The sequence below is a fragment of the Peromyscus maniculatus genome, chromosome 4 (genome assembly GCF_049852395.1).
Source record: "Peromyscus maniculatus bairdii isolate BWxNUB_F1_BW_parent chromosome 4, HU_Pman_BW_mat_3.1, whole genome shotgun sequence".
NCBI classification, from domain to species: Eukaryota; Metazoa; Chordata; class Mammalia; order Rodentia; family Cricetidae; genus Peromyscus; species Peromyscus maniculatus.
In genome coordinates this window covers 49,981,544-50,008,509 of record NC_134855.1, presented here as the reverse complement: position 1 = coordinate 50,008,509, position 26,966 = coordinate 49,981,544, and the positions used below count along the sequence as shown (strand labels likewise).

The window sequence follows — 26,966 nt, the reverse complement described above, 5'->3', positions numbered from 1 at the left end:
GCTACTACTCTATGTTTTTCAAAATATAAATTTTCTGACCTCATCATTTCTACCTTGAATAAAGGAATTCAATGTATTTATATAAAAGCCAGTCATAATTAAAACCTCTTATCTTTATTTTATATAGTAATTGTTATTCTCATTTGGGAGACCAAGGGTAATACACATGGGAGAATATGTATTAATTTTTAATAATGTTGCAAGTAAATTAAAATGAGGTTTAATGTGTCCGTCACTGTGGAATTGTGGAAGGGTGCTGGTGAGCTCAGGATACCAGCTTTTAAGAAATGTAGGAAGGAAGAAGAGTAAGATCAGAACAAGGAAGAATGGATTGTTAGCCTTATTAATGATCTTTATAAATTATCTAGAAATCCATAACAGTGAAAACTTTGTAGCTGACTGAGGCCTATGATATAGTGAAATACTGAACAGTCATGACTATAAGAAAATTTATTCTATGACTTGAAAAATCATTAGTGTGCAGTAAATCCAAGGCATTGTATGTGTGTACTTCTGGGCAGAAGTCAATACTGCATGAAATAAGACCTCTATTCTTCAGGGCACTTAAATATTAAATAAAGAAACACAGAGGGCCATTTATGTGTTTTAGTATTTGGTAAGGTGAGTTTTAATTGTGAGATGTTACACTAAGTTTAATAGGACTTCTCAGAGCCGTTAATATATTAATGAGAACAAGGACTTAATCGTAAGAATTGGATATACTATGCAGTGGTCTCAAAACTTATTTGAAGATTAGCTTCATTTTCTTGTCTTCATGGTTGTATTTCTGTCTATGGAGAAATAATGTAAACTTGTGAGACTAGCCTGGAACACAACATGGAAAAAAATGGACTTTCTAAAAAAAAAAAAAAAAAAAAAAAAAAAAAGGCAGATCCATAACAGAAAGAATTTTAGAAATCTCCTTCTTAAATGTTTACTAAAAGTTTCACACTGAGAAGTAGCATGATACCCCATCCATGCAGCTCCAACATCCAGAGCCTCTTCACATCAATAGCATTTCCGATGGCCAAAGGGTGATGATAGGGTGAATGAAACATGGACTATCCATGTAACCCATATTGATCAGCTATATTAAGGAATGAACTACTGATCTAAGATGTAATGTGGGGAAATCACAAAGACATCATGTTAAGCGAAGGGAGCCAGACACCAAGGCTTGTATGATTCCAATTATAGGAGGTGCAGAGCAAGCTCCTATCAACAGAAAATAGAACGGGGTTGCCTAGGGTTGGAAGGAGAATGAAAAATGAATGCTAATGACTGTCCCTCCACAAGATGACAGTCTGATGACAGACAGTGATCATGGTTTTACGACATCATGGATATACTAAAATTCACTAGATTACTTTAAGAGGGTGAGTTTTAGTATTGGTATATGAATTTGTTTCAAGTAAAAACACCCACCACCACCACCACCACCACCAACAACAACAACAAAAACAAATTTAGGCTGGGTTGTAGTCCCAGGTTGAGTGTGTACTTAGCATGCACTAGGCCCTGCGTTCAGTCCCCAGCACACACACAAAATATAAATGAAAAAACAAATCCAGCACGCACAATCCTGGAAGGTAAGACTTCCTGTATCAAAGAAATTGACAACCACACCTTTTTCTTGTCAAGTATATTTAATGAAGATACTGGCTATTATTTACAGAAGAGATATGTACATACAATTCCTACACATTAAATGTAGTCTAATTGTGAAAACAGAAAAAAATGTACTCCAAAATTTTCATACTGAATAAAATAAATAAAAAGGAATTATTTGGCACAATGTCTATTATGTAGCAAATAAATAACTCTATACCATTGATCACATGACCTATTTACAATCTATCTGAAAGTGCAAAACAATTGCTGAAAATTGAGATTTTTGTAATAACATTTAAGTCCAGAAAATATGCTTTTTTTATTATTTCATCAGTAACAATAAATTTGTAGAGGAAAGGTTTTTTTTAATGCCCAGGAAAATATTTCAATTTTGAAAAATGTTTTGTGCATATTGTGCTCTTCTGAAATGTTATTTTTCTATCTTAACGCTGGCAATATTAAGAACCTTAGTGTTTCTTAGCGGAATTCTTACATATGTAATCCTGATTTGTCAATTTTTAAAAGTTACAGTGTAAACATATTATTTTATAGATCATTCAGAAATCACAGACCAAATAGCCATAATATTTCATAGTATTGTGGTGAGGTTCTATTCCTTCAGAGGTAAGACTCTGAAGACGAAAGAATACGACCTATAATTTGGACGTCTATGGTTTCCTCAATGCCCTCCCCAGACCCCCATGCCCCAAGTCAAGGTGCTAAGTAAAAAAAAAAAAAAATCATTCAATTATATCATCACCAATGTATCTAAGTCAAACCCACCCATGGGGCAGTCTCATACTGCAAACAGCCGGGAAAGGGATGTCAGGGGCTTGATGTAGCCCTCGCCAATGTTATTTCTTCATGTGAGCCTGACGATGGCATGGCTGGGAATGAACGAGGATGACTATAACTGAGGATTCCTAAGCTACGGCATGTCAGCGTTACACAAGTCAAATCACTTCTTCTCTCGAGGTGTGGTTGGAAAGCCGGATGTGACCCTGAGGGGGGAGTCTCAGGGTGTGTCTCTGCTCCTTCTGGAGAATTCTCAAGTGGCGAGACAGTCAGCAGTAGCATCCAGGGCATTTTTGAAAGACTGTGGACTGGAGACCAAACATCGCTCTGGGCGCTTCCCACGTCTACGGCCTGCGAGGCTCTAATCTATGCGACATCTGCGATAAAGTCCTCTGGTTGTCAATCACATTTAATTGCCGTACGTAACTCCGGACATCCTGATGGTTTTTATTAGCTTGAGCGGCATCAGGGTCTGGTAAAAGAATGGCAGGCAGAGTTGGCATTGCATAATATCTGCACAGAAGATTCAGCTTCATCTTCCCCACTGGCTATGACATTTGTCACAGATTCCCCGGGCTCCACCAAGACCTTTCCACACACTACATTCACTGAAATATTTCTACTTGGTTGGTCCATCTGCTCCCTTCTACCCTCCAATTTTCTTTTCTTGCCTGGAATCATCTCTTTTGATCATTTTCCTTTGCATTGCACACTGGAAAAAAAAAGGCACCAAATAAAAAGGGAAGGCATCTGTCTGACGGCCTTGGTGACAGATGAAAATTGTTTTCCCTTCCCAGCCCACCTCTGTTCTCACACTCTGTCTCCACCTCCTTTGATCCCGATGAGGACTAATGTCAAAGACAGAGTTTCATTAGCAACTCACAAAAGCACTTAACACCTGGACTGAACTGAAGCAAGCCAGTGGGCATCAGGCCTGTAGGTCCCTTTGCTTACACACATGTATGGTCCCACTTCAACTGTGTGCCCCCAGGCATAGTCTGGACCGGGGAAAGGCCACCTTCTGGATAATTGATGACTTCTAGTAAACTTTGCCTCTCTGACATGACTTGCTCTGAATGTCCGCTAATCGTTCTATTTTGATTTATTTATCAATGCAAGCACCTGGGCTATCAAAAAGGTAAATGGATTTTATTCAAACCAGGACTCCAAGGAAATCTAATGCTCATAGTTCCTACATACAGAACGAGGAAGGACAGATTCAATAGCAGAGTGGAAAACTGGAGACAGTACCTTGGCAAGTGGCTACCTAGCTCCTGAATGTCATCACCATGTAGGAATCTGTGTCCAGAGTAGCCAGGTCTTTCCTTTGTTTCTCTCTCCTTTCCTTCCTTCCTCTCTCCCTTCCTTCCTCTCTCCCTTCCTTCCTTCCTTCCTTCCTTCCTTCCTTCCTTCCTTCCTTCCTTCCTTCCTTCCTTCCTTCCTTCCTCCTTCCCTCCCTCCTTCCTTCCTACCTTTTTCCTTCCTTTCTTTTTGAAACAAGGCACCTGAATTTCTCCCCTGTAAATCTCCCTGAACTGTAGATGGAGACTCTCCATATAAAGAAGGACAGGTTATTTATACACAACCCAACCCTCTGCTGCCATCCGAGGCTCACAGGCTGTCCTGGGTATCACTCTTTTCTCTAGCAGCACACAGGAGCGGCCAAGCTGGAATCTGGACTCTGGACAGAGCTCTCCCCTCCCACCCCAAGGCTGCGCTCTGAAGTTCAGTTGCTCCGGTTAGATCCACCCACCACTCCCCAAGACAATTAGGACGCCATCTGCATGAGGGGCTGGAGGGCGGGAAGCAGGTCAGAGCCCAGAAAGCAGAGACAAGCTCCGGCCCCTGCTCGCTGTAAGAAGAAACTCATCAGTATAATTATCACATAGAAATAATAGCACAGTGAACCACAGAACACATTGTGCTTAATTCCCTCTGCTTCCCACTGGCAGTGCGCTCCGCGTGTACAATATACTGTAATTACGTTGTATATATCCCCACAATGCTTGGGAATCTGTTCCTATAGCTTTATCTATAGATTGTTGACTTCAGAGCCGAGCAGCTGCTGTTTACCAGCAGTTGCTCATAAGTTCAACAAATGCACTGGAAATTAAAAAAAAAAAAAAAAAACAACCCTCACTTCTCTCAAAGATGGGGAAGCATGTAGAATTTACGGCCAAAGAGGCTGGTGTAACAAAGCTGGTCCTCCCGTGGCTCCTGTGTGGTTCTGGAACCTCTCCCGTGACCCTTCCCCAAAGCTCTGAGCCCTCTCCAGCACGCAGGACTTTGCAGGTAATTTCGAGCATGTCCTCTGAAGGGACATGGATTCTGGATTATAAAGCCTGTTGTAACCGGTACTGTCTCTCCTCATTTTTGGCCGATGTGTGGCCATGTCATTTACACACATAGCAAGTTACTCTAGAAAAGGATGGGAGACACTGGAATTCTGGCAGAATCCATGTAGGAAGGGTTGGTAACATGCAAGACTGTTGTCGATTTTAGAAACAAGAGGGCACAGTTGTTTGAATTAACTTTTTCAAAGCTCTCCTCACTCACTCTCTAAGCCAAGATTACCTTCTCTAATTTTTTTTTTCTCCTGAACATTAAAAAAAAAAAAAGAAGAACAGTGAGTAGTTCTGGCATTCTGTGTTAGCAAGCTCTGGCTTTGGGCCAGATCTACACTACAAAGAGCACACCACTGTGATTATTAAAACAAGAAGCTGTCAGTCTCTGAAGACAGGCTCCACTGGAGAGGACGGTGAGGTAGGCGCTGTCATGTCTGTGTCACCCTGTCGTGTGAGTTAATATGCCAGTTCTCTCAAATGACTCACACAATGACTTTAGCACAAAACTTCCAAGGCTTCCCCTGCTCTCTCCCAAACCAGACTGAAGGAGCAAAGCTCTAGTCCTTATCCTGAGTCCTAGGCCAGAAAGACAGCAGCCCCGACCCAGCGTGGCCAGCTGGTATGATGAGGAAACTTAACTCCCAACAGCTTAAAATGGTCATTTGTTGATAGTAACATGTCATACCTATGAAGACACTGGTGTTTATAACATATGCCCAACATTTAAAAGAATAGCTGGGGAATACCAGAAATGTTATGTAGAATCCTGCCATGGGACTTTTTGCAAATGTGTTATAAACATTAATACATTTTCGAGAGACAATAAATATTCTTTTTCTCAGTTTATAAATGATAGCTCTGACTCACCAAGGGCTGCTAAGTTTCTTGGCATTGAGCAGTGAGTCACATCAAGAGAGGCACGGAGGTGGACTTTCGTGGGCCTTTGCAACCTACCTGTTCTAGCTACACTGGGAAGAACAAATGAATTTCCTACAAATGCACTCATTCAAATAACATTCTGACATGTATTTTCTTGTGTTACAGCAAAGTAAATATACCTTAGTCTTATAACAGCAAAACAAAGTTCTTAAACCCAAGGCACATGTGTGTTTCATGGTCCAAACTGCATTTGACACAGTCAAATGCTATCCAGACTCCCAGAGCATTTTGAAAGTCTCATTAAAAAGGACTTAATCCCCACCATGTCCACGACAGCATGCAGTAACTCAGAACTTACTGAAGGGTTGGCTCCTGTAATAGCGCACTGTTCTGGCAGTATTTGCAATCATGCGCTGTAAAGAATAAGAAAAGAAAAGTCAGTTTAGTGTGTAATCCCCAAGGGGGGAAAACATGATTTATTCCAGCAACACTTGGTATCACTGGAAACAGCATGTTCTGGCATGTTGACGATCTGAAGGCAGCTGGTTGATGTGTAACTTGCACAATGACGTTAGCGAGGCATCCTAGTACAAAGCATTTGCAGGTAACGAATATTCATGACTTCGTGACACAGCTCTTTGTCTCAGTGTGTGCCTGCTCCTCACACTGTAAAAATGCATCTGACACTGTACTTTGATGCTGAGAAACCGTTTCCACCCTCCTTTGAAACTGTCTTGGATCTCAAAGAAGGTTAGCTTTCAAGTTTCTCCCAGTTAACAGCAGTGAGGTGGTAGATTACATTGTCTGAACAGGAAGTCCGAATATTCTCCTCATGATTGTTCTGCTCACTGTGCTTTCCTGACCTTTTTTAGTCTCAGCAAAAGTATCTGTTTCCATCCAAATTCTGTTTTCCTTTCTTCTTTGTTTTTACCTCCTCATTTGTAACACCGCGGTAATAACATTGCATTCAAAAGGAAACTCAAAATGATAGAAACAAAGTAAAAACCATGTAGATGGTAAACTCAAGCGGTAAACTCCTTGCTATTTTCATGCACTGCCTTCTGATTTTATAAATATATATGTATATATCAGGCATATACCTGATAACAATAAATAATGATATAATAAAAATGTTTTTGGTTTTTTGAGACAGGGTTTCTCTATGAAACAGCTGTCTGTCCTGGAACTCTCTCTGTAGACCAGGTTAGCCTCAAACTCAGACTTCTTCCTTCCTCTTCCTTCTGAGTGCTAGGATTAAAGGTGTACACCACCACTGGCTGGCTAGCCTTCTGATATTTTAAAAATGAACACGCAAATGCATTTAAAAAGTTAAGTCATACTCTGTATGTATATTTTAATTTTGGTTTTTACTTTGACATTGCATTGTGATTATTTTCCATGCCATTTACACTTCAAAGATTCTCTAAACAGACCATAGCTCAGTTGGCCTTTGTTAATTTGGTCAGTAAGCGATCTTAATTTCCTTGATGTTTTGGGTTGCAATAAAAATGTAGAAGGGCATTTGTGTGTGTGCTGAATACAAACACAAAAGAAGTGGAAGGGGCTGGCAGTGTAGCTGAGTGGGAAAGCGTTTACTGAGCAGACCGCGAGAGACCCTAGACTCAAGCTCCAGAACCGAAAGTCGAACTAAAGGACAGGCACCACCACCATGAAGGCTAGGAACCGAGACCTCAGACTCTCCAGGAGAAACACAGGGGAGACCTTCGCAGTATTCATTAGCCAGGATGTCCAGCTTTTGTCTAGGGTACTTTAACGGTAGCTTGGCTTTGAAGTTCCTGCTTATGTTTCTGGACTTCACTTAGATTCTGAGGGGAACTCTGCCGAGATAGTAGATGAACAGTCCTATCGGCAGAAAATTGAAAATAAGGCTCCGTCCAGGGAGAGCGACTCCCCGACTTCTAAGCAGCTATGTAAATCCAGCCCCCACTTTTCTCTCTTCGTAGGCCCTGGGCTTACCAAGAAAATGTATAAGTTTAAGAAAATGACTTTGAGGAAATGACAGGAGGGTCAAGGCCTTCAAACGTGTACAACCAAGCATCACAACGTGTGCTTCCGGTTTGCTTCCCTTTGCGGGGTTGCGGCAAGCGGAGGCCGCACGTGTCTGCGCGGGACGCGTTCTCACACACAAAGACGCCATCAGAAAAGTCGCTCGAACTTTACTTTCATAAAGGATCCTAAAAGCCAGCAGGACTGTTGATCGGCATGAGAAATAAACTACAAATACCTCCAAGGAAACGTGGCATACAATGTATAATTAGCCTCTGATATATGGAGCCCCAGAATAAACAGTAACTATGATAATTTCCCTGCTAATTTACTTTAAGCTGTTTTTTCACTCCTCAAAAGGCTTTGCATCGGAAGGGCACAAGTATATTCCATGTAGAATTATTGTAATTCTTCGGATATTGAATGGAGTGTAATTACCGAAAACCCCGTGAAATGCTGCCAGTGTGCCCCTCTGAAGAATAATAAAACAATTAGCAGGGGTCAGAAACCTCTTCCTATACCATTTCGTGGGGAGTAATTGTTCTGCTTTTTAGTTTGGAAAGATAAAACATCTCATTCTGACTTTAGTTTTAGACTACTCTTTATAGCTATCCTCCGAGGCTTCATAATTTTTAGCTCATTATGTAGTTTAAAATGTGAGAACAATTGTTCAAATCCGTAATTTCTAGCCCCGAAGTTCATTTTACCTTTCCAAATCTTTGATTAATTTTAACAATGGTTTTAATTTTGACGTATCCTTTTAATTGTATTGCCAAGATAACTTCAGCTTAACTTCAGAATCCAAATTGGGCTTTATAAGGAGGTCCATTCTTTCTCTAGGTGAGGTCCACACAATAATGTTGAATGGTGTGAACTCAGTGACGAGAAGGGAAGGCACTGGCCAATGTGTACTTATAGAATGTTTTTCAGGAGGCCAAAAAAGGGGGGATTAACATGATATTTCAGCTCCAACCTCTTCTGCACCCATTGACACATGCAATATTTAATATGCTACTGAGACTCCAGGAATCACCCCCGAACCATCTCCAGGATGCACGACGCTTTCTGCAGCCTGCCTGTAAGTCACAGCTTCACAGCGCTTGAGTGCACCCGGCAGTGGGAATGCTTCACCTCCAAAGTCAACCTTCTCATTTATAAACAGGCTTGACCTGGAATTTCATTGCTGGTTGGAGTCAGAAGTGTTTTTCCCTTTCACCCATTGAGCTCTGGAACCTTAGCAAATAGGTTAGGTTAGTTCCTCAAACACACGGAAAACTCCCTCCTTAGGACTTCCTTAGTCAACCTAAACACCCGGATCTATTCAGCAGTTTCTTTCTTTCTTTCTTTCTTTCTTTCTTTCTTTCTTTCTTTCTTTCTTTCTTTCTTTCTTTCTTTCTTTCTTTCTTTCTTTCTTTCTTCTCTCTCTCTCTCTCTCTCTCTCTCTCTCTCTCTCTCTCTCTCTCTCTCTCTGTCTCCCTCCCTCCCTCCCTCCCTCCCTCCCTCCCTCCCTCCCTCCCTCCCTCCCTCCCTTCCTTCCTTCCTTCTTCCTTTCTTTTTCTTTTTCTTTTTTCTGAGACAGGGTGCTCCTCTGTGTACCAACCCTGGTTATTCTGGAACTCGCTCTGTAGACTAGGCTGGCCTCTAACTCACAGAGACTCACCTACCTCTGCCTCCCAAAGGCGGGTGCCACTATGCCCTGCTATTCGAATTTCTTAGGGGACAATTTTGCTTCTCCTAGCCAGTTTCTACTGTGGCATCTTAGAGCACAGAAAAAAATCCTTTCCTTGATCTGGCTGAGTTATACATCTAAGTTACAATTTGAATAACATGCTGTAGCTGACATCTGTTGCACTTCAGAGAATTAAACCTCACCGCCCGGCTCACTGGGCTGCAGCCCAGATTCAGCTCTCTGCTCTGCCAATATGCAGGTGATTTTGAGGACCAAGGTGGAGGATTTTTACATTCATCTCTACTAAAACATATCTAGTTAGTCTTTCTGTCTTTTATGTTCCAAAGACCTCGCTCGCCCCGTGTGCCATCTTTGGTGGCAGACAAGATTATCCGTGGCTGCGCTCAGCTGAGGCTGGCCAAAACGGAAGTTAAAGAGACCCGGGTTTCATTATCCAACTGCCATAATGGGGAGGGAGCAAACAATTACATCCTAGGCCTGGAGGTCTTGCCAAAGCAGGTTAGCCTGGCTGGAGCCAGCCAGGCAACTCTCCGTAATGCCAGGCAGGGAGAGAAACGCTTGACTGCTCCAGAGCAGAATGTCAAACCTTTTCCACCCCGGAAAAGCTGAGGAGTAGGACTTCTCTGTACAACTGGCTTATTACCAAAGCGATTGGTAATTAGGGGTGAAATGTGAGAACACCTCCCTCAAGAGGTTCCAAGTTGGCGGGGTGGACAGGCTGGAACCCCTCATCAGAATCCCTGAAATGATTCTCCCATTCTAAGTGTGGGCCTCCGGGGCTTGTTTGCATACTTAGTGTGTTGTTTGTACAGTGCCCAACCTGCAGGGCTGAGAGACAGACCCAGCTGAGGGATTCTCCCCGGCATGAGCATTTGCAGAGGGCTCACAAAAGAAAACAGTGGCAGTGTGTGGAAGACTCTGGAACCGCACCCACGTATTCATTTCTCTTTATAACTGAAGACAGAGGCTCAGAAACGGATGTCCTTCCTGGGGCCCAAGAGGATAATGTGGAGACCAACTGCGCCTGTATTTCACCTCTGGGGTGATAACCCAGACACAAATGTCCCTTAAACTCTGAGGTAGATATTTATCCTTGGCTCCAGTGAGGTTTGAGGTGCCTTGTTCATGGCCTCAGCCTCACCCATCTGCCACCCTGTGGGAGCCTTTTGGGAGCAGGCTCGCCCCACCAGGTCTTCCCACTCACATTTCCATGCACATGTGGACCTGAAGCTACTTGCCAGGCCTCTGTGCTTTCCAGTCTTCCTGGTTTGTTACTACTGACTCTTGGCCCTGCCCAAGCTCCCTATGCCTTGTGGTGCTGAGGAGGTGCAGGCTTATGTGTCTAGTGTTCAAGTTCAGACTAGCAGGCCTCCAGGCAAGGTCACCTGACTCCTTACAGGCTCAGACACCACTGATACAGTCTCTCTGGCCTTAGGCCATTTGGCTTCTCAGCTAGGAGCACCCTGGGGAGCGGCTCCTGGGAACCATGCCCCTTCCAGCAAGTGTCTGTTGGATCAGTTTTTGCCTCTCCTTCCACTGATCGTGAAGATCTTGATCCTTCTTATTCTTTTTATTTTGGTTTTCAAGTATGATCTTGCTGTAGTCCAGGCTGGCCTTGAACTCCAGTGCCAGGATTACAGACATGTACCACACCCAGGACCACTGCTGCCCCTGTTTGCCAAGCTCTCTTTTCTTCTGACATTTCTATTCTGACTGCGTCGAATCTCTGTCTCTATGCTTAGACAGTATAGGCCCTCTATCAATCCTTCCATGTTTAGCATGTATAAATAATATAATTTATACCTAATAGTTTTATTCAGACTGCTACATCTTCCGGGCACAGTTTTCCTCCCATAAGGAGGTATAGAAATATATAGTCTCTCTTCTACAAAGATTATGCCCACAGTAGAACCACTGGTTGTATACAGTAAGACCCGACTTCCTGCAACTCAACGGGATGCATCCCTGAAGAAGCCTAAGCTTTGTCCCCAGCAGTGAATCTTTATCACCCAAAGGATTTGTGACAAACAGACACACATGTCTAACATACATAACATTCACAGTCTATTGTACATAGGAAGGTCACGGGAGATCACAGCTCAGGCATACATGTGTGCATCTCTGCACACTGAAGGACACTGAAGGACAGACAGAGTACCATGGGGTGGGGAAGGGGAAGAATAATGTCCATTCAGGAACAGAAAGCTAAGGGAAAGACATCCTGAGTCAAATCTCCATTTTGTAAAACGCAAAAAAAAAAAAAAAAAAAAAAGACACCCTTATAAATTCAATTTCTAACAAATAGAAAACACTTTTGGATATCATTTTTGTCATAGAATCCTTTTCAAATGTCCTTCCTTATCAAGTCCAGCACTGGAATATCACTGGATCTTTCTTCTATTTAACAAATATTTTTTGCATACTTAGAATATACCAGACACATTTATGGATGTTCATGAAACATCAGTGGCCAAAACAGACAAGATCCCTTGGTCCACGGCCCTCGACTTCCAGCGTGGAGGACAGAACAGACGCAGGAAAGCAAAGATGACCATCTCGGATGGTAAGAGCTGCTCTCCAGGCTGGGCCATCAGTCAGAGTGCTTGATGTGAGGGAGCAATGTAAATGGGAAGTCAAGGGCACCCATTCAGAGAAGAAGCATGGGGTCAAGCCTCAACCATGGAAAGGAGCCAGATACCTGAAAACTGGGGAGAGAAAACTCTCAGGCAAAGGTGACAGCTAGAACAAAGAACCCGAGGCTGGAAGAGAAAAAAAGAAGAACAGTTCTGCCAACTTGGGCTATGTACAGAGCTGAAGTCTGAGATGACGCTTGACGGGAACCTAGGGTAGCAAGGCTGGATCCTATTATGCGATTGTATGTCATGTGATTGTATCTGCTGCTGACAGGGCGGCAGGAACTTCTCACCCAGTAGCTTCTTTGGTGCATGTCTTTTACGATTCCAACGACCCCTGTTTTAACACCAGTTGCTATCTTTTGTCAATTTTTAATATTCCATGTGTTTTTATCTTATCTTTACAACAGCATATATTCTAAAGGGCAAGGACTACTTGGTAGGTGTTTTTTCTTTTCCTTTTTTTTTTTTTTTTTTGGTTTTTCAAGACAGAGTTTCTCTGTGTAGCTTTGTGCCTTTCCTGGAACTCACTTGGTAGCCCAGGCTGGCCTCAAACTCACAGAGATCCGCCTGGCTCTGCCTCCCAAGTGCTGGGATTAAAGGCGTGAGCCACCACCGCCCGGCTTTTTTTCTTTTTTTAAAATTTTATTTCCTAGTGAAGTCCTTTGCCTTGGCGTTCTCATATGTTCTGTTACTTTGAAGCATGCTCTTTGGAAAATCTGCATTTGTCTTGGTCTGTGAAGTCTCTATAAAGTGTAAGTCCCCAAAGTATTTCTATAGCTTTCCTTTGAATTGAAAAGGTCTTGGGGACCAGGCAGATTTTCACCTAAAGATTTTTTTTTCCCCCATTACTACAGGTAACAAAACCAGTGCTCCACAACTGTATTTTAGAACATGACTGGTGTTAGAAGTCACACTGTTGCTAATTATACAACGGCATGCCTAGAAATGCCAAACTGGAAGGCTTCAAAACATTTCTCTTCCTTAAGAAGCTTCTGTTCATGTTTCCAGAAGTCTAGAAGTTTCCCCCGTGCTTCTCATTCCAGAAAAAAAAAATGACTACTTCAAAATCTTATTCATAAATAAATATACCTAAATATGGCTGTGTCTGAAATAGAACCAGCCTTCTAGTACAGCAGCAACTGTACCTATCGGCACGTTTTCTGCAGCCTGGGAGAGAGGCAGCAGGCCAGCATCCTACCCTCTAATCCATAGCTGGTCTGTCTACCTTCTGAGTGGTATAAATATTCATACATGCCACTGAAAGCTATAAAGGACTTTATTCAAACATTTTTGAATACCCCTTTATGTTTTCCCCAAAAGAAAGGATGCTTGAGAATATTATTATTTTTTTTCACAAGGATCAGAGTGAGTTCTCTCTTTTGTTCATACTCACAGGCCCTGAAAACCAATTGTAACAAATTCTCTAATCCTCATTTCATACCTCAAGGGTGAAGATGCTCAAAAAAAAAAATCCCAAACAAACAAACAAACAACTTAGCATTGGCATCCTGGCTTGTACCCTTGTGAGGCAAACACCCCAGAAAGGCACTGGTGTCCCTGGCTGCCCTGGTGACTTCTGCCCCTGTCAGGGGTTCCCACGGAGGACAGAGCCCAGCAGGTTCACACAGACTCCCAACTCTGCTCACACCTGGTCCTTGCTGATGGATGACTGATAATAATCCAGAAAAGAAGATGCAACCTTCTCCAAGGGGAACCATGGATAATAGTGATGTGGCTGGGCCAAGAGGAAGGGTGGGCTGATTGATGGGAGAAAATGTTGGAAAGCTAGCCAACATTGATCAATGTTGATTGATAATGCCACATTGATCAGTCAGTTTTGGAAAGCCAATCAAATATTTTTGAAATTCTACTTCATTTTCTAGAAACTTCTAACTTGTGGAAGAACATTTCTAAAATCAACTATCTGGTAATATGATTTATCAACTAAAATAAAACTTAGAGAATTTCCAAAATCTCCCCCTCTCTCTCTTTCACAGCAACAGAACCCTTGATTTTTTAATGAGGCACACTGAACCCCCAAATGAGGCCTATGTTTTCTAGTCTTCCTTTCATGTGATGAATTTTTTTTAGCCACTAAAATATAAGTGGTGAGTACAGCTTCTTCCCTGGCCTTCGTAGGAAGAAGCATGTCTTCCTTCTTCACAGCTGGGAGGAGGATGTGATGGCGTCCCATCATCATGGACTACATTAAATGAGAAGAGAGCTGAAGCCAGAAACCTCGACTGTTCCTCAGAGCGGAGCCGCCGTGCTTATTGAAGATTTTGAAGTGAAAAGACATAAACTTCCTGTGCTTCTAAATGATCACAATGACCTTCAGCCCGTCGTTAATTTAGGCGTGTGCATGGTAGCTACAGTGCAAGATTAACGGACCAGTGGCTCTTAAACCAACATGGCCATCCAGAGAACAGAACAGTTAGGACCTCCTTGCTTACTGCCTAGCAGGGAGGAGGTAGCTGCTGTGGACCTGAGGTACAGACACGAGGAGCCTACTTCTGGGCCATCTTGACTTTCCCTTGGCAGGCTACGGAGGGGCCACAGCTCTAGAAACTCAGAGACAACTTTCAGCATCCCCAATAGATGGCCAGCTCAGCGCCCGCGGCCACGCTGGCTTGCTCTGGACCACGCCCTCCATGTTAGGTATCAAGAGTACTGAAGCCCGTGGACTCTTCAGGGAATGCTGGGTGTCACATCTTTGTGCCCGAGTGTATTTTATAGCTCAGCGGTTGGCTTAGCTGTTTCTTGGTCTTAGAATGTTCCGGATAAGTGATCTAAAGAGGCACTTTTCTTATTTGCTCAATCGTCCACTTTGGGAAAACAAGTATTTGTCTTTCTTTCTCAAAAAACGCTGGGGAATGTTAGCTCTCTATGCTAACAGGTCAGCAAGGAATCACTATTGGCCCATGGGTGCGGTGTCCTTGCTTATAGTCTTAAACCTCAGAGGTTTAAGACAGTGACTTAAACCATACTTCCTAATCATCAGCCTATACGACTAGGGCTGAGCCTTAGCCCCCATGCAGCGGGATGTTTCAAGTTCCCCCGAAGACATACACACTAGCTTGATTTCAAGAAACAATCAGAGTTACAGGTTTCTGCTAAGAACGCTGCAGTGCTTACAGAAAGACTCATGCACCACGGACCATCCATCAGCATGGCGAAAGCAGGCATGGGCCCCATTTTCTGTTGGGGAAACAGACTCACACAGAGGGTGAGGAACACAAGGACCGAGCTGAGTGTGGATCCGAGTGTCCCCCGAGTTCCAAATCCAGGGCCACATTCACACTGCAAAACAGCCTTGGGCAGATGCTAACCCCTGGGGGTGGGGGGTGGGGGACGAAGCCCTATCACTCTGTTCTCTCCCGGGAACACACAGCCCCGGGATTCGGAGACAGTGTGGCATTCCCTTGACACGGACCGCGCAGCTAAAGAGAGGCTCTGGCAAGGCCTGCCTTATTGCTTCTCGGAAGATAGGAACATAAACTACAAAGCACCTTTGCTATGTTCCCGCCTCTCCCGGTGGGGGCGGGGTGGAGGCGGAAGGGCTGGAAAAGACTGACTAGGAAGGCGCCAGTTTCACATTGGTGACTGACATTTCATTGTTGTTGTTGTTGTCGTGGTCGTCGTGGAGATCTCTGAGTCTCCAAGTCCCCTCTCTGAACTTGAGTGAACTTCATGAGACTAAGCAATTCACACACGTAGATTAATACCCTGCAATAAAGATGGGCCGCAGCATGGCCTTTTACCTACAGGCACTCACGGCAGCCTCGGCAGAGGAGCGGTGTTTCAAAGGCATCCTGGGGCAGTCTAGCTGCACAAATCTTACTGAACAACAAGGAACCCAGAACTCACTCTTGAACATTCGTGCATTTGAACAACAGGCAGCGGAGGGAGAGAAGCACCCGGGCATAAAAGCCAGCGGCTGCTGTGAGCCAAGGCACAAATACCATTCAGCTCCACAAAAGAGAGCTGACAGCAAAAGAGGGAGCCAATCTGAACCAAATGTTTCAAAACTCCATTCTGTATAACTACCTTTGTAACATGGCAGCGCACACAGACGCTATTTGCCTGATTAGTACAAATGCAAATGTTATTTAAAAAAAAAAACACATTGTGGTTAAGGTTATAATACCGCACGTACCATTTTTTCAAAGTTTACTAGATTGTCAATGAACGTCTTGTTCCCCTCATGAGTAAATGTCATATCTGTAAAGAAATAAAAGCCACATTCTAGTCACTAACCGAAATATGTCATACTACGAAAGCACAATAGCGCCATTAGCATATGCGGGGGGGATTTGCATAACACTGCCATTGAAAACGCTGATAATAGTTTCTTTTATGTTAGGTGTTTAACTTTCCAAACCTCTTTACCTGAGGTTGGTAAAATCTCTAACACAAACCCTTTTCACTCACAGGGCTTCAAAAATCACAGGCTTTTCATACCACCCCCCTTCCCACCTTCCAACCCCCTTTCAGGACACGTAGGCCCAAGAGCGGGAATCACAGGAGGTAGAAAGGGGGTCTTTTTTGTCATGCAGCCCTCTCAGAGGGTGCCGGCCATCTTCACCCCTCAAGCGCTCCCTCCTGCCTGGCCTGGGTGTGTCTTCAGCTTTACCTTTAATAAGCAAGGGCATGAAAGGGATGAGGGGAGGATCCAGTTTAGCCGCCGTCAGTCTGTAGGCCCTGTGGTTTCTGGAAGGATCCTTGGGAGAAACAAAGTGTTGCTTGTCAGTGATGAGGGAGATGTACCACACCCCCTTTTTAACCTCTTAGCATGTGTAGCCTCGTCATCCCACAATCAGGTGTTTGGGGTGAGATGTAACTATGGAAGCAAGGCAGATTTAAACAGGTTTGATTGGTTTTAAAACAGCTTCACATAGGGGTGAGACAGTATCGTGTGTGAAGGAGCCTACAGGAGCCAAGGGGAAGCATCGCTCTCTATGCAAAAGATGAACTGTGTAGAACAAAACCTCCACAGATTCCCCACTCTCTGGAGCCGCACCTCCCTCCCATCCCCTACCTCGCATAGCCAGCCCTAACTCGCCCTCTGAACCATCCCCTGCCTCCCAGCAAGACCCATTCATCCCTTTCCTGACTGGTAACACCTCCCAGACAACGGGGAGACATAATTTTGGCAAGCCAAGAGATGTAGCTTCCAACCCATCACCAACCTGAGCCGTGTTAGGTAGGACCCTATTACACTGCTTTTCTAAGTTACACAAATTGACCTTATGTGGGACATAAGTCCTCTTTAAGTTAGTTCCTCAGGGTGTCATTCATTAGTCAGACATGCTTGTTTTAGCAGCACTAAAAGGGGCCATAAACTTCTTAAAGTCATACAAGGACAGATAAAATTTCTGCAGTGAGAACTTGAGCTAATCAGAAATTGGATTAATGCGGACAGTGAACAGAATAAAGAAGCCACTGTCACTTACCATTAAGCTCTCAAACTCTGCATAGAACTTCTTAAACTTGCTTGGCAGTTTCTGTTAATAAAACGAAAATGACACACACATCTGTCAGATCCTATATCTAGATATGGATTGCATGTGCTACCGTTTCTAAGGGAACTGCATTTCTTCTGGCCCCTAGTCAAACATCTCTGGGCCAGGATGAACTACCGTGTGCCCTCTCACGTGAGGATAATTCCTGGAGTATAGAGAACTTGCCTTTGAAAAGTTGTAATGTAGTTGAACTCCGAGAAGCCATGGATGTTTTGGCCTGACTGCTTTTATAATATATTCTGGACTGGATGATTCATAATCAGGATTGCTGCATTCCTGAGACTCCAAGTGGCCTGGACCCTCCAAACCCTTGTTTCTATTAACTCTTTGATTCCCCCAATTAGACATTTAGACTGGAGCATGTTAGGATAAAAGAGTCTTAGGAATGATGCAGCCTTCCTCCTTAGTCACAAAGCAAGCCTGTGAGAAAAGGCCTTCATAGAGTTTTTCGTTTTTAAACTGGTATTTCCTCCATGCCCAACAGTGCTGAGGTACAGGGCTGCTCAGTTCCCTTTGAGTAGTTGAAACCTGTATTTTCCAGAGGGAGGGAGTGAGTCTCACAGCCTGCGTGTCCCTAAGCCACGGTTGGCCACCCGTGGTTCCTTGGTTCAGAGTCTCTGCTTGCTTTTCTGCCGCCTCCCTTCCATGCTCCGAGCTGCCCCTCCACACAGGCCCTTCTGCATGCTTTCCCTGCCTGGCTCTAATGGAGACCGCGAGAGTCCTCCAAGGACACTGGCTTCTCCGTGTCTACGGGTTTGGTACTTGGCAGCACCCACTCAGTACACCTGCCGAGAGAGGCCAGGAGATCAGCACCAGATCCCCTTTCAATCCATGGCTTCCCATTTTGCTGAGAGTCGCTTTTGTAAAGCTGAACTTGCCACTGACAAACCCAGATGGAGCAGAGTTTCCCCATTGTGAGAGTGGGAAAGCGTCAGCAGTACCGAGACCTGGAGATTCCCAGCAGCCCTGAGCTGCTCGGCAAGGTCTACCTTCTACGACTACTCCACCAACCAGCCCTCTGCAGTCCTCAGAAAACTCCTACCTGTTCTCAGGTGTGTGGCTCAGACCGTCATATTCCCATTTAAACACCTCTAAAACTCCTATTTTGTTTCTGGAAGCCAGTGCCTTGAACCTCCTCCACATCCCCCAGTACCCATTTTCAAGGATGTGGGAAACGTTCTATTCTCTCTCAGATGACAAATTCAAGGCTAAAAGCTGTGATGGGCATTAGGGGTCTGAGGATGTCACATGGAGCATCACCACACTGGATAGCAAATATAGTCCATTATAAAAAAAAAAATAGACCTTTTTGGAGCTGGTCATGGCAACCCACAACTTTAATCCAATACTCTGGAAGCAGAGACAGGAGGATCTCTGTGAGTTCCAGGCCAGCCTGGTCTCTATAGTGTGTTCAAGGCTAACCAGGGCTACTTATCCAGGACTAGATATTGAACAAACCTATGTGGGTTAGAACCTTTGTGACAACATTCATTGATATGGTCTGCTTCTGATCACACCTGTCACCCTAGGTCTCTTAACTTAGCCAGATTCTCAGACAAAGGAAATACACAACGTGGTAATAAGTCTTTTTGTCTGCTCTCCATTTACACACTGTTTCAAAAGAAGAGTCTTAGCAGGGGCCGTTAGCCCATCCAGGGGACGGCAAGGAAAGTCAGCAGGCATTTCGCTGTCATGATGCGGGGTGGGGGTGGGGCAACAGGAAGTGCTCCTGAAATATAGTGGGTGTGGCCAGAGAAGGCGGCTCAGGCCCCTACCAGGGACTGGCCCTCCCAATGTGTCACTAGGCCAAGGCCAGCTCTCCCAGTGGCGTCCCCTCAGATGGGGGTTTCCGCCCCGCTTCCAGCCCTTCTTACCATAGGCTTTTTGATTTTAGCCTTGCTCACTGACTGCTCTACAGTCCCCCGAGGTCATTCACCTTTTCTTTGGCGACTCTGCTGCTCACGGGGGCCGTGTGAGAAGCCCTTGGGAGTTTTTCATCAAACACAGAGAAATAATCCAAATCACAGACGCTCATGAGCCCAAGTTCTCCTTACAGAACGACATACGCACTTCAGCTCACAAAAGAAATGGTTTCTACCTCCGAAGAGGCTGATCTTTTCTCTCAGACACACACAAGGACAGGAAGGGAAGGAAGTTCATCGACTCATGGCACTCTCACACTGGTAAAAGTGAAGGACTGGCCAATTAGCTGTCTCCTTTTGCTGACAATAAACTGGCCAATTAGCTGGTTGGAGCCTCCCCAGGGGCCTCTGAGGCAGCCGGAAGGGCCCAGAGAGTCCTCTGCTTGCTGTCACATGGGACCTACAGCTGGCTGGCCTCCATGGGTCCTCAAAAAACTAGAACTTTCCTTTCTTCTAACCAACTCATTTGGACTCTGTGTGTGTGGGGGGATCAGAAGCCAGAGGCAGACCACCTGGGGGGAATCTTAGGTTTCTAGAGGTTGCAGGTAGCTTGGGCAGGGAGAAGGGCATGGCACAGTGGTTTCATTGCTTGCTGGTTATTGGCACACCAACTCTGATCTTCCACCGGCTGGAAAACGATACAGCGGCGTGGCTCGCAGGCCTCACCAATTCCCTCATGCCTATATTCAGGGGATGAGCTGTTTGATGCTGCATGCTGTCTGGAATTTTAAGGGAAACTCAAGACAGAAGGACGGACTTGTGAGGACCTGCCTTATAAACAATGGAAATATTTAGGAGAGTCAGGGGAGAAAATAGTTTCAGGAGGGAAATGGGTAGAAAATAACTTCAAGGGGAATGTGGACGCCAACAGTTGCTACTAAGCACCGCGGTAAAGTGGGGCTCGCAGAATTCCTCGCCCGCTTTCTGAGGTGCCTCTTACACATGCTTGTGTGTATTTATCAAGAGTCTATTTTTGTGAGTATGCTCTATTAGAGTTCAGTATTTCTTCAACTGTGTCACATGAAAGGGGATCAGCACACTCTGAGTACTCAGCTAATGACAGAGGAAGGGGGTTTTGAACTATCCGCGAATCACTCATCCTATCTGTTACAGAAATTCGTAACACACCTGCATGACTTTGGCCAACTGTTGCTCCTCTCTGAAGGGAGGAGTCACCAGGTGGTTAGGAGCCACGTGGTGCTCTGCTGCTCCCAACAGTTGGCCTCTGGGCTGTTTTTCCCAGAAGCACAATGACTACTTGGATAAAATGGATCTTCTGCCCTCTTTCAACCACAGGGAAGGCTGAGAGCAAAAGCAATAAGCAGCCAGTTGGGAGACAATTGAACCTGTGTGCAAAGTGACTTCTGCAGTCATCTGAGCAACGCTGTTCCTTCATGTTCTATGTCGGACCAGGGTTTATGATTATTTACATTGTAGAGATGGAAACGCGAAGGTTCCCCGCCCCTCCCCCTACTGCCCCCACCTGGACAGCATCTTTTTAAACTCTCACTCGGAGGTAACTAGAAAAAGGAGCCGGGTCATCTCCCTCCAAGGGTCCCACCTTTCCCATTGTTACACCAGTGAGAGCGCTGTTTCTATAGAAGAGCTCACTGGTGAGCCTCTGTTTTTTATTCCGAAAGCAAAAGTCACAGCTGGATCCCAGCAGCAGCTTACCTCCCACGTTAGTGCCAGGCGGCTCACGGCAACGTTACTAAGTCCCATGACGATGGCAAAAAAGGAATTCAGATTCTTGTACTCCTTGCAGCTGAAACACAAGAGGCACGTGTTTAAGTAGAATGCCACTCCTGAGCAAGATTTAAAAAAAAAATAGAGTTCTATTTTCTGATCGTCATTAATATTCATCAGGACTCGTTTATATGAACTGGCAGTGATAGATTTAACGCACTGTAGGAGTTCTGCTTGGGCAGCCACGGTCGGCTGTCTGACTCCCCACTATAGTTTTAGAAAGTTGATGGTTTTGGCCACCGAGGTTTGGGTTGTGAGCAGTCATTTAAATTCACCTCCCCAGAGGGGTGTTATTATAATCCTAAACTTACTAAAAGCTGTGGTGAATCTGGAAGGGGGAAGAGGAAGACATACATTGGGATTGGAAAAGGGAAGGCAAAATGTTGGAGAAATTGAGACCTGGAGGTGGATGCTCTGACCTGGCAGGTAGGAAGATGTTAAGGATGTCCCAATGCTGTGGCCACCCTGGCTCCTGCATGCTATATTAATGACACTAGATTGTTGAAAAGTATCAGCTTCCAACTTGTGGTCCTGGGGGGTTGGGCGCTTGCTCTCCAGGAGTTTGAAGTTGGGAGATAATTTATCATATCAATAACAAAATAACCTTATTTTCTGTTTAGCTGACATGAGGTTGACAATCTGTTTATGCCATTATGAGTATTTATGAATCTATATTTGGGAATGAAGCACAATGACCAAGCCTATAAATTCTTATTAAAATGGTGACATTATCCCAGGTACTTGGTGTACCTGATGGCAAACAACAACACCCACACCCCAAGTTCTTCATATCAGTCCCCTCAAAAGGGAAAGCACTCATTTCACAATAAACACAAATCCCTATGGCTATCTAAGTTGACCGGCACCATAACTACGTGTTAGAATAAACTTTTTTGCAGAAGGCTCATTGAATGATTGCTTTGGCTGTTCATACTGAACTCAAAGACTAGCGATGAGCACTTCTCCACATGCCTGTGGAGATGGGAAAAAGCACTTTGGAGGAGCTACACTGGGCCAGATCACAGGTGAGAAAACCAGCAAAGACATTATGATGCCCGTTAGTGGCTCCCAGGTCAGGAGCTAATGTCACCGCGGACATACGCTTGCCTTGTCTTGTGTAAGTGACTGTGGGAGAATGACCCGGAGCTCAGACCTGCTCTGTTACCAACTTTGCTGACCATTCAAGGCAAGTCAGGAGATGATTGCACGCCTCGATTTCTTCTCATGTGAACAGAGAATAAAAAACACCTGTGTCCGTCCTCTTCATCCACCTTGCTAAGCTCTGAACAGGGCCAAGAGCTTAAAGAAAATGCTGCAGCCCCCTAAAGACAGCAGGCCAAACAGACGCCAGTGACTACAGCTAGAAAATGCTGCAGCCCCCTAAAGACAGCAGGCCAAACAGACGCCAGTGACTACAGCTAGAAAATGCTGCAGCCCCCTAAAGACAGCAGGCCAAACAGACGCTAGTGTCTACAGCTTTCTGTTTCATTCTCGTAGACTCTGGGTTACAGATAGTCAGCCGTCTTTAACAGCCGGGCTGAGTAAACAGGTTCCTTACGGGACAGGAGCCTCAGAACACGGTTGAATAATCAGCTGACATATAGGGAAGGCTACGGTCCACCTAAATCATCAACAGGAGTCAGAAGGAAGAAGGAAAAATCACAAAAGCGGAAACATTAAAAAAAAATTCCTGGTTGTTTAGAGAGGCTCATCTGTGTCGCCTCCACAGAGTAACGGGCAGCCTCCCTCTCCCCTCCCCGCGGCACTTGGCACTCGCCGGCTACGGTGAAGAGAAAACATGCTCCCCGTGATGGGAAAGCACACCCTGTCATAGTTTCCATAAGCCGCTCATTCCAAACACATGAAGGCATTTGCTCGCTGCACAGAGGCCGTCCGCGCTGCTGGGGAAAGTGGCCACACTCGACTAAACCTTTCTTCAAATAGCCAGCTTTCCCAAAGAAAGAGCAAGCCGCATGCGAATTGAAAGGATCTGGTAGTCTATTGTACCCTCCGCATTTTTGGCAAAACAGCTCACGGCATTTGGCAAGCTGGCACCTATAAAACACCAAGTAGCTTTTCCTTCTTTGTTTAGCTCTGGAAATCAGACTCTGTGTGGGATCTGAACTGTTTGGCTCAAGAAATGTGCCTGGCCAGGGCCACTTGTTCTCCCAACCTTCCTGAGCTCGGGCTCTGCCTTTAGAAAGGGAAGGAGTCTCACAGCCACAAGCCACATTTAGCTTTTTTATTTTTAGTACTGTGGTGATACCAAAAACATGGAAGTAAACAGGAGGTCGTCAGGCGTATCTAAATAGCAAGGGAAGATTAAATTCATGTCAGGGAGAAACCTCGCTGGCCCCTGCAGCAAATAAATTGTTTCCCAAGAAGTGATTTAAAATAGAATATTTATAAGATGTGTGCTTTCTCTGATGTGTATGGAGATGATTTCCTAGTACCAGGTTAGCTGGCCTTTATGCCTTTTACTGATTTTATTCTGGCTGGGTTGGATTAGCTGTTGTTCCAGCATGTTCTACTGCCCTCTACTGGTGAGAACGTGTCATGTGGGACACCGGCTCCAAGCCTTACAACAGAAGTTTCTGCAAATGAACATTTGCTTACTTAAAGCACTCTTCAGACACAAGAAGCGGGGAGGGCAATTTGAGGAGTTTGGAGGAAAACTGAGCCCCACTTTGACCCAGCACCCGTATTCCAAGATGTTAATTTACATATTGATGTTAACTATTAGAAGGCCAGAAGACGTTCTTCTCTTACGAGAACTCAGCGGCTGGCAGTTCTTCCACCCTGCGTTCCATTTTAAGATGGATCCCACGAGAGCGCGGCTCAGAGACTCATTTTTTTCCCCCTCCAAAGTTAAAGACACTTACTGAGCTGCTATCTTGATAAACTTTTTCAAAAGCTGAACCCGCTTGCTGAGCTGGGAACAAAGGCAGATCTCGGTAACAACCCAAAACTGAATTTCATTAAATCTCCTCAGGAACAAATCCAAGTTTGCTGTGGTCTTTTTAAAATTATGCCTTCCAAATGTGTGGTAGATTAGCTCCAGCTAGAACAGAAAGGAAAACAATTTCACTTATTTGTTGGCTTTTAAATCAAAACGCCAGCCTGGCTCCTCTATTCGTCAAGAAAGCGTTCAATCGAGCAGCAGATGTGAATTCAATCACTAACCCGGATGTGACTTGTCATATAGATTTGAAGGGCCTTCATGAGGCGTGTGGAATATATAAATATAAACTAGGTGTTATTGGCTTAATAGACTCTGGAAGACATAGCATAGCATCACAGGGATTTTTTTCTTTAATATTTGAGGATTTTATAAGCTCAGCATGCACAAACCCATCATGTGGCTTCCATATGTCAGCACCCAGAAATGCCAGTGGAGTGAAGCAAGCAGGCCCTGTCCAGAACCTTACAGAACCGAGCCATGGGCGCTCCTGGCTGGCCACCTTACCTCATGCACACAGTTAAAGAGTTCCCAATCATACGTTGTCATCTGGTATGCCAAGTCTTTCGAGCTCATCAGTTCAAAAGTTCCCACTGTCCCGGTGGTTGGGCCTTCTTGTTCTGGCAAGGGAGTCTGGGAAGAGTTGTGGAAAACTGGATCAGAACCGCAAAAGGAATAAGTGCTGAGCTTCAAATGCTTTGGGGACTTTTTGATGGGAAAGGGTTTGGGGAACACTTTGAGGCATATTTTGAAGTGTTGTTTTGGGGGTTAAAAATGCCTTTGCTGTTTGCTGTACTTGCTTCAAGGCCATCTTTGCCATCACCATCATCACACCACCACCATCATCACCACCATCACCACCATCATCTTCATCATCATTATTACCACCACTATCATAATCAACTACAAGCCATGGCAAGTAAGATTCGGCAAAGGATGGCCTGGGAAGGGTCTCCATTGTGTGATATTTTGATCGCATTCTGACAATAAAGTTTGCTTTGAATCAGAGGGTGGAGCTAGCTACTAGCTGACCAAAATTAGCAATAGAGGTTTCGGAGGACTGAGGACAGACAGAGAGACAGAAAGGAGTAGGGTGGGGCTCAGAGAGGGTCTCCATCTTTTGGATGGAGGAACAAAAGAGATAAGAGGTCACTGGTTGCTTCTCCACCACTTCTCTGATCATTCAGGTTCTTACCCTGACATCTGACTCCTGAGTTTTTATTGATAAAGAACAATTAGATAAACACCTCAGTCCTCCTTTGCTGGGGGCTTGGAGGTACCTGGAAACTCTCCCTTTTCCATGGTAAAGATGGAGGATGCTCTTGAAGACATTCCCCTCATGTTCCCATGGAAACTGTTCTAAAGCCAAGTACTAGCATGGGAGTTTGAATTTCCACCCACAGTAAGTACCACTTAACTACTGGGGGTGATTGAGGTCAAGTTGCCACAGCCATGTCTTCAAACACCACCTTAAAATGGTGAGGTGGTGGAGAGTGCTGTGAACTGAGTCCACACAGGATTTCCAAGTCCTTAGCCCCTGAGAGCTATTAGACTGACAAGGTTATTTCCATATTTGGGGCAAGCCCAAACTCTGCTATTATGGCCAAGACTCTTGGTCAAAAGTTTTCATTTGGTTCACTTATCTCCTTTTGTATTTGGAGAAATGCTCTATAAAGTGTTTTTACTTTGTAAGGTGAGTGACGAGGGAGTGTATAATACCTTAATACTTACCTGTAAAGACTGAGAACATACAGCGAGGAAAAGACTATTTGCCAATATGATGCTAACTATTCAGATATTCAATATTCATGTCACAGGGCTAGGGATATAACTCTGGTTGAGCACTTTCTTTGCATGTTCAAGGCTGTGGGCTCCAGCCCCAGCATTAGTAAGAAAAAGGGCTCATGTTAGAAACTAATATTATACAGGCTTCATTAGCATCACCATTACCACTGTATTCAATAAATGCCCCCTGTGTTCTAGACACGGAAGAAATGACATGTTCAGGGTGTGGGCAGTTCCCGCATTGGAAAGTTCAGTCTGGGAGATGAGCAGTCAAGGTTACAGTATAATAGAGTCCCCCTCCACTAACAGGGGCTGTGCTTCTTGTGGATGCAGTCACTCGCTGGACTTCGTTAGAACATCTGGAGACAGAGCATCAACAGGCTAGACTACCGGGTACATAGACAGGCAGGTGGAGGCACTGGAATGGACCTTTTGGAAGATGCGGCAGACTTGGAATCAGTGTGTGATGGAGGATTAAAAGAACCCGTGAGCAGGTGAGCAAGGAAAACTTTGCTCAGGATGGCCCACGCCAGGCTGATGGCCAGGGTAGCTTGGAGGCGGGGAAGCTGCCAGGAGACCTGATTTGCAGGAAAAGATTGCACAGAGGCACCAAATAACAGCTTTGAAAGAGTCTCTGAGACTCTTTAGGAGACGAGGTTTAGTCACAGGCAAGATAATGGACCGTGTTAGCGCCGGCCTTGGAAAACAGCAGAAAACATAAACCCCACTCTAGCAACACATGCTTGACATGATCCCTTAATCTTTTACTGTCTGCCTCCAGCTCCAGGAAATCAGGGCTATACTATCTAAGTTGGCAACTTAGGGTATTAATACCAAGGTTTGTTAAGAGGATTAAATGGGAGCAGTTTAAGTGCGGCATGTAAACCCAGTCCTTGGCCCAGGGAGGTCCCCTCTCTCAAATTAGGTCACTTTCTGGAGGGGTTACAGTGCTCCAAATGCCCAGGAAAGTGTGGCTAGTGCAACCGTCAGGCTCAGAGCTGGATGTGAACCCACTCTGCAGAGCGTAGAGAACAGACAGGAAGCAACCACTCCAAGCAGACCCGACGCT

General features: G+C 44.8%; 1 protein-coding gene across 15 annotated transcripts in view; it reads right to left on the bottom strand.

The window, feature by feature from the left end:
* Positions 1 to 1,627: 1,627 nt before the first annotated feature.
* Positions 1,628 to 26,966, bottom strand: part of Rapgef4 (Rap guanine nucleotide exchange factor 4) — a 286,523-nt gene continuing 261,184 nt past the window's right edge. For all 15 annotated transcript variants that reach the window (XM_006972425.3, XM_006972426.4, XM_076569658.1 and 12 more), the window contains 8 exons: positions 24,620 to 24,745; positions 24,036 to 24,214; positions 21,082 to 21,172; positions 17,417 to 17,467; positions 16,597 to 16,684; positions 16,120 to 16,184; positions 5,989 to 6,043; positions 1,628 to 2,878 (listed from right to left, as the gene is read on the bottom strand). In XM_006972425.3, the coding sequence (XP_006972487.1) occupies positions 2,751 to 2,878; positions 5,989 to 6,043; positions 16,120 to 16,184; positions 16,597 to 16,684; positions 17,417 to 17,467; positions 21,082 to 21,172; positions 24,036 to 24,214; positions 24,620 to 24,745 (783 nt within the window). In that variant the 3' untranslated portion in view covers positions 1,628 to 2,750. The remainder of the gene's footprint in view (positions 2,879 to 5,988; positions 6,044 to 16,119; positions 16,185 to 16,596; positions 16,685 to 17,416; positions 17,468 to 21,081; positions 21,173 to 24,035; positions 24,215 to 24,619; positions 24,746 to 26,966) is intronic.